This window comes from Phalaenopsis equestris, unplaced genomic scaffold (assembly GCF_001263595.1).
Source record: "Phalaenopsis equestris unplaced genomic scaffold, ASM126359v1 Scaffold000022, whole genome shotgun sequence".
In the NCBI taxonomy this organism is placed as follows: Eukaryota; Viridiplantae; Streptophyta; class Magnoliopsida; order Asparagales; family Orchidaceae; genus Phalaenopsis; species Phalaenopsis equestris.
The window spans coordinates 395,168-403,617 of NW_018164464.1; the positions used below are offsets into that span (position 1 = coordinate 395,168).

The following is an 8,450-nucleotide window of genomic DNA, read 5'->3' on the forward strand; positions in this document are numbered from 1 at the left end:
GATAAGTCGTGACCATGATCTGGAGAGTCGAAGGGGAGATAGGGACAATCTGAATCCATTCTACAGAGAAGACATCAGGGACGAGGAATATAGGCCACGCCGCTTCAGAATTCAATATCGGAGAACTACGACAGATGAGTCCACATGTGATGGATACTGGGGACTTTGACATAAAAACAAATGTACAAAAGTTTAATGGAGGTATGGATCAAGATGATTTTATTGATTAGCTACAATCTGTTGAACAGATCTTCAAATATAAAGATGTGTCAGAAGAAAAGCAGGAAAAATTAGCAGACATCAAATTAAAAAAGAACACCTCTTTGTGGCGGGAGAACTTACAGAGACAAAGGAAAATAGAAGATAAAATAATATTAACAAGTGGGAAAAGATGAAGAAAAAAATGCAGAAGAAATACCTTTCACCTCATTACTGACAAAACTAATTTCTGAGACTCCACCGGCAACGAGACATTTCAGTGGAGAAATTCACAGCTCAGTTCGACCAGTTACAGATGAAATTTGAGTAAATCAAGCCGAAGGATCACACTATAGGTTGGTAACTGGGGGGGGGGGGCGCGAGCAGTGCAGTTACAGTAGTGTCGAAGGTTGGGGGATATTCAAACTCTAGCCTTGAAGGTGAAAAGGCAAGAGAAGCAGAGCAGGAAACATTCTTTATTCAGGCAGCAACCTACAATTAGGCAGTCCCGACAGCTACCGTGGCCAACAAAAGTACCTCGGGAGGAGCTAGCAAGACAAGACAAAATAATGAAGAGACGGATCAGAGTGGAAACAAGCTGGAGAAAGGTAACTCTTCCAGTAGAGTACCAGACAAGAGGTGTTTCAGGTGTCACGACTACGAACACATAGACTCTAGTTGTCCAACGAGCTGAGTTATCATATTCACAGATCAAGTCATCGTCAAGGTGGTGCAAGACGAGGATTTAGAAGATAGTCCAGAGGAAGAACTTTAGCTCCAAGGGACGACGGTGAATTGCTAGTCATACAAAGAGTTTTTCCGTCAAAGCTAGAGCAAGATGAATCTTGGTTGAGATAAAGTATATTTCTCACCAAGTGCACGGTAAAAGGCAAGGTTTACAACTTGATCATCGACAATAGGAGTTGCGAGTTTGTAGTGTCCATGCTGATGGTGATGAAATTAGGATTGGCCAAGCAAAAACGTCCTCGGTCCTATTCTCTTACCTGGTTGAAGAAGAAAAACGAGATACGCATGGATCAGTAGTGTTTGGTCAATTTTTTTATTGGAGATCAGATATAAGAGCAAGTATTATGCGATGTAATACTGATGGATGCATGTCACATTCTGTTGGGGAGGCCTTGGCAGTTCAACCGCAGAACTCAGCATGGCAACTTAAAAAAAACTTACTCTTTTAAGAAGGATGGAAAACACATAGTGTTGTTACCCATTAAGGATGTAGGAGGCGTAGAAGGAGTTAGTCCCAAGGGCCACCTTAATAGAGTTAATTCAGGATGCTCCAGTGCCGCTGGCATTAGTACTACTAGAGGGAACTGAGGAGAGTGACATACCGGCACCACTACAACCACTACTATAAGACTTCCAAGATGTGATGACCGAAATTCTTCCGAAGCCATTATCGTCACTGAGGGACATTAAACATATCATAAATCTTATACCAGGATCAGTATTGCCAAATCGGTCTGCCTAAAGATTAAAACCTGCGGAGTACGAGAGGTTGCAGCGAAACGTAAAGAATCTCATCGCGAGAGGGTTGGTCAGAGGAAGTGTCAATCCTTGTAGTCCCTGCCCTAATGGTATCCAATAAAGACGGTTCATGGAAGATGTGCTTACCATCAAGTATCGGTTTCTCATACTTCACCTGGACGATCTTTTGGATCCATTACACAGAGCCACCATCTTTTCCAAGTTCGACTTACGCAGTGGGTACCATCAGATACTGATTGAGGCCAGGAGACGAGTGGAAGGCCGCTTTCAATAAACAAGTTGCTCAATATGAGTGGATAGTGAAGCCCTTAGGCTTGTCAAATGAGCCAAATCTTTGATGAGGTTGATGAATCAGGTATTTTAGGTTCACATTGGAAAATTTGTGATGGTCTACTTTGAAGACGTTCTAGTATACAACCGATCAAAGAAAGAACACTTACAACACTCGAGGAAAGTGTTCGAGGTATTGCAAGCAGAGAATTTGTATGCCCATCTAAAAGAGTGTCACTTTATGGCGGACCAGGTATGCTTTTTGGGTTATATTGTGTTTAATGCAGACATTCAAATGGATTCTACAACCATTGTAAGTTGGATTGCATCGTATTCATTCACTGAGCTGAGGCAATTTCTAGGACTAGCGTCTTTACATGCAATTCATCAGGAGCTTCTGGCGGTTGGACCAGCAACAAGGCAGCATTGGGAGATGAGTTTGGGCAGCTGGAACAACGAGGACAGCAGGGGCAAAGGGCAACAGCTAGGCAGTGGCGGAAGGTGGTAAGGGCAATTGGAAGAGCTGTGGGTGACCAGAAATGCAAGGGGGAGGGCTGGAAAGCAGGTAGGTAGTCACGGAGTGTTTAGGGCAGCTGCAATGGTTGCGGCAGTGAGGGAGGCAAATTTCGGAAAGTGGCAGCTGAGGTGAACTGAAGGAAAACAGCAACGGCGGTTGTTCAGGGGCAGTTGCAGCAATGGAGGGTGACTAGAAGCGACGTGGCGAAGATGTGAAAAGGGATAGAAAAGATAATCACCATCTCGGGAGAGAAATATAGCTGGAGCACCATTAAAACCCTTAAATATAGCTCTCTAAATAAACTCATGCCAAAAAATTGACTTTTAAGACATCAGGAATACAAATATATAATAATAGAATAGCGAGGAGTGGCCCAAGAGGACCGGTCGACTCCACAACAACGGAAAATCTTGGACTGATTCTGTTTGGGTGCAAAAACTGAAGTGTGCATGGTCATAAGAGTCCCCCATAGTAGCAAGAGACACCCCAACACTCACGCTTCATGCACCATAGAGGGAGACACCTGCGTCACTCCCTCTCCAAAATCTGCTCTAAAAACCTTTCAAAAATCCAATTAAAAGCTCTCCAAAACCTCCCCTTCCACTTGGCTAAGAGGACAAGCGTTCCAGCCATCATATAGGGCTCTTTTCTTCTTTAGCCCATGCCCAAAAATCTGTTGGAAAGTGGGGTGGAAATGTCCAAATTTTATCTAAAATTAAGTTGGAGCATTGCAGCGTTGTCCTTGGGCGCCTAGGCGCCAACCAACCCAAGAGCAAGTTGTGGCATTGCCAAGGGGCACAGTGACACTTAAATTGGCCTAGGAGCATGTGTGTGCTCGCAAGTGGGTCCATGTGAGGGCGTAGATGAGTGCTGGTGCATGCGCGCTCATGCATGCTAGTGGTGCATGTGTGTAGGTTAGCAGCATTTGCATTGCACCAATGGCTCACATATACATGTGAATCAATCAAAAAAAGCTATAAGATAGAACTAAAATCTATCAAAAAAAGTATGAGCAATGCCCATGACAGCACATCATACCATAGTATATTAGAATAGTTAGCCAACTGAATCTGATATAGACAATTTTCAGGCATAAAAATAATAGTTTTAATTGCTGCCTCATATGATCGTACGTATGGTTCAGACTTCAAATTCATAAGAGCTAACATAGGTCTAGACACGACATTATGCAATTTTTACTACAATTATAAGCTTACAAAACTCCATGTGTTTGAAATAAGTTAGAGAAATAATAATTTTCATTAAATCAGATTCAACCCTAGGAGTAGCTATGATGAAATGCATAACCATTAAAGAATTATGAACTAGTGCATAATCTTGATCAAATTCGTGCACATTATCAAACTCATAAATTTCATTACCTTCCTCCACATTTATATGCCAGTTCTTACTATAGCCTTGATTAAAGATAGGAAAACTATCAAGGTAGATAATTTAGGGTTTAAGGTGTCCTGTTAAATTGAATTGGTTTATCATTGTGATCAGAAATTACTTCAAGTTAACATGAATGTACTTGAATAGTTTCCAATATGTAAAGTTACGCTTTTACTATGTCACAGTTATCATAGAATTGACTTTTTTTGTTCAACAAATCAATTAATTGATTTTGCAAATTTGTTAAAATAACATATCTCACAATATACTAACTTAGTAGTTAGCCCCACTTCTAATAAACATGAAACAAACTAAAACTTTGATGTCAATTGATGTAGGACTTAGGATTTTCTAAAGGATTTACAAAAAGCCATCAATTAACTCAATGAGTACCTTCACATGTGAACATGCAATGCTAGAGTTCACAACCAACTGAAAATAAAATAATTGATATATTCAACAGGAGAATAGAAACATATAAAATTAGCGAGCAAAATAACTTGATGTCTACAATTTGGACCCCCAACATTTTATTTTTTTTTTATCAAAATCAAAAGCACTAAATAAGTTAAAATCAAATTATATATACATAAGAATAAAACAATGAAAGAATGCATCAAAGTGTAACTACGCCTAACGCCTAACGCCAGTGCAAGGAAATAAATACTCACAAAATTAAGTTGTTGCTCGTATACCACACCCAAGGAAATCATACATCCAACTTACACTCAGAAGAATGAAACTGAGAAGAGACCTTATGACTGTTATTTAATCATATGTTTGAATAGCCCAAAAAGCAAAAATAAGTTTTAAAATCAATTTCCATTAAGGAAATTTTTCCTGCACAAGCAATGCATCTATATTTTAATGTATAAAAGTGAAAGAACTTAGATATTCATGAATGAGAATCATTGGCTTCAGATTCCAGTTTGCTTCCGCATTAAGAAAGCATCTCATGCAACCCATCCTACACACCTTCAACCCTTGTTCTCCCTACATCTTTTAAAAATGTTTTGCAAGGAGACAAATTGATTTACGTTGGACAAGTCATTCCATATAACATAATTCTATGGTGATTATCCAAAAAAAACATCTCAAGAAATTTCTTTCCAAATAGCTTGAAGTAAGAAATCCATTAAAAAAAAACCCTACGTGGAGTTTTGAAAGGAGGTTTGGGAACTTAAAGCATTTTTATTGTTCTATTAGCAGAATTCTATAACCAAACAAATTGAGTGAAGACTTTATAATCTAGATATGTAAGGAATTCCACAATTATAGATTCAAATGAAACTTAATTGAATTTAAGTGAGACTGCTGGATGATAATTTGCCTTTAGATGTAAGAGTATAGTGGGAAAAACTTATTTTCTTTTATGTACAGGTTATATTGTATATATGAGATTTACTATTTAATTTAGCTGATTTGATATTGGGGAAAGTTATATTAAGATTACAATGATGGTTTCTTTAAAGAGGCCATGAAGTAATTAAATCTATATGCTTCAAAAAGAATATGAAGTTAGTTATGATTAATGATATGTTATGCATGTTGAAGCAAGCGAAGTTAGGTTTTAAAGAGATTTATATATTTTAAATAAAAGGTCAAGCAAGTTAGCCAATATGAATGCCTTGCATACTGATGCAATTATGAATAAGGTATTACGCTAAGGGAAGCAACATTTAAAAATTAATTACCTAAGGTAGGGAACAACATTTCTACTTAAGAGTAATATTTCTTTCCTTCTACACCAATCGCATTTAATTAATATCGTTATGATCCCTGTTCGTTTATTTATATAGATAGTTACTAGGCCATAACTGCAAATAGTTTACACTGGTTTGTCTGCTTCAATGCAAAATGATCTTCAGAAAAAAATCAATGAAATATATGCATCCACTTTATGCTACAGCTATTTTTAATGTATTTCGCAATGTTTCCTCATAAGAAGATAGTGTTCACTAAAAAACATGCAAATAAAATGACATATTTATGGGTATTTGTATGTGCATGTTGAAAGATAAAGTTTACCCCCTAATGATACAAGCTGGGGATGCTAATATAACAGCACATTTATAATAATGACTTTTACCTTCTGCCTTAAAAAATAGTAAAAGTATGATCTAAACCCTGCTATATCAATAGGGGATGTATCGGCTTAGTTGGTTTGATGCTTTTACAACTCAGACAAGCGAGGTAGTTTTATAATGGTACTCCTGAGGTGGATGTATTAGTATATAGTTAAATATAAGCTAAAATGCAATTAATAGTCAGAAGAATTTTATGGTCCTAGAATTGTAAATAACCTTAATTGCTAAGAAATGTTTATCTTCGTTGTTAATATTCACATGATAAACATATTTTATGATTTTCTTATGGTTTAAAATAATAACTAGTATAAATGTTATTTTTTTATTAAATTAGAACTATGATATATCCACTGAATAATATTTATAACTCACACCCATCATCTAATAAATATTCTAGGAAGGGGATTCCGTTCAAATGAGTGAGAGGAGAATTTGTGTATTGTCGAAATCGAGAAACAAGTAATAGATATTTAAAATTTCGAAAAGTTGAAATACTATAGAAGATTTATTGTTAATTTTGGAATAGCACGAACTTATTAATTTAGTGGCTCTTGTAATCTATTGGAAATTATTACCGTAAGAAAATTAATGAATAATAGTTCTATATTTGTTTAATGTTAATAAATGTATTTAAGAACTTCTTCCGACCATCAATTTCCAGTTTAATATTTTAAGCTACCGAGCCAAATAATGAAAGTAGAATAATTTCTCACCATGGAAGCAATAGTAACCAATCTGAATGCAAACAGTTTTTCGCATTAATAATTTTTTTTGTTGAGTATGTGCTTCACCTTTTATGTAATATGCTAAGGCAATGGGTAGTTGCAAGAAAAAAATGAATGAAAAAGAAAATTTCCTTGACATTCCAATATTTCATAAAAAGATAAATATTGTAGACACCAATACAAGTAGTATTTTTCCTGTAGCTACAAGTAAGGCTGACAAAAAGGAGGTTCAAAATATGTCAGCAAGGGAGAAAGTTTGCATGAAGAACAGAAAACGTGATAGCTCATTAGATCAAATAATTCTTTGAAGTATCTTAATGCATTTCCATATGGTAATTTAAAAAAAGGGAAAAATTCATGATAAAAAGCTCGAGAAAAGAACCAGTTTTCACTTTACCACATAATCAACAGCAAACTAAACTTTGCACAGACTGCAATTCACAAGTCGCTTGCAATTGGTTTAACAAAACTCAAGAGAAAAAAATCTCTTGCATGCAATTAAATATTTATGCCCATCGGAAAAGCTTACCGGTGTAATCACCATGCTGTAGCGCGACCAGATAATTCCAGTACAAGTAACGGCTTCATAAAATGTAAAAAAGATGCATCAGCATATATTTGAAGGCAGATTTCAAAAGTGGAGAATGGGAAGCACATACCAATCTGCTGAGGATACGAGATTTTTTCAGGTGGCTTGGAGAAATCTGCAATATTCGCAATGCTGATACCCCATTTAAAAGTTGGAGCCCAGAAATGAACTGAAGATAAGTTTACGTTAATATTGTGGAAGTAGAGATGAAATCTTTCAACAAACTTATATCAATATGTAAGGCAATGAGAGAAAATTTTGACCCATTAAAAATTTTCAAAGCTAGAAGAAAGAGTTCCTTTTCAAAATAGGTGGCTGTCTCCTTTTTTTTTTTTTAATATATGCATATTAAAGGACTAGTAAAAAACATGTCATCAATTAATTTGATATTAGTGCAAGGCATTATGAAATTTAAAATTGAAAGAGGTTAAATTCACTAAGAGAAAAGTTTAACAAAGAAAAGACGCTTTGAACATCATCTATACACTATATATGAAAGGGCAAAGAATATACCATCTAATTTGAAAGAATAACAAACATACATACATAAATACAACCATTCATGCGCGCGCGCGCGCACACACACACACACACATATACATACATACATAAATACAACCATTCATGCACACACACACACACACACACACATATATACGGAGAGAGAGAGAGAGAGATCCATTTCAAAATGGGTTACTCTCAATTTTTTTAATTCTTTTAGTACGTATTATCAATTTAAAAATTAAAGCTATGAAAAGCGTCAAAGCACATCTATTTATTATCTACATGAATATGGTCTATACACCATGCATTATTTTAGATATCACATTTCTCAAACAAAATGAAATATTAATTTAAAGGAAACAAACTCGTGTAATTATTAAAATGCTTAAGGACTCGTTTGGACGAGTGAATTTCTGGTGTACTGTAATTCATTGGCAGGAATTTGCATATTTTATTTGTTTGATATGAGGAATTACAAATACAATGTAAAATATGAATGAATTTAAAGTTTACACTGTAGTTTATATTTGTTGAATTCATAATTCGACAGATTTGACCGAATTTAAATTACATCGTTTATTAAAATATAAAATAGTATCGGCAAGCCACCGCCGTCGTCGCTGCCGTCGTCGCCGCCTCCGCCCGCCGGCCGACCATTG

At 36.1% G+C, this 8,450-nt stretch overlaps 1 protein-coding gene across 3 annotated transcripts in view; it reads right to left on the reverse strand.

Moving 5' to 3' along the window:
• LOC110018465 (mitochondrial pyruvate carrier 4) overlaps nucleotides 1-8,450 on the reverse strand; it is a gene marked incomplete at its 3' end in the record, with an annotated part of 30,272 nt that overhangs the window by 11,828 nt on the left and 9,994 nt on the right. For all 3 annotated transcript variants that reach the window (XM_020715785.1, XM_020715786.1, XM_020715787.1), the window contains 2 exon segments: nucleotides 7,228-7,280; nucleotides 7,358-7,456. In XM_020715785.1, coding sequence (XP_020571444.1) covers nucleotides 7,228-7,280; nucleotides 7,358-7,456 — 152 coding nt within the window.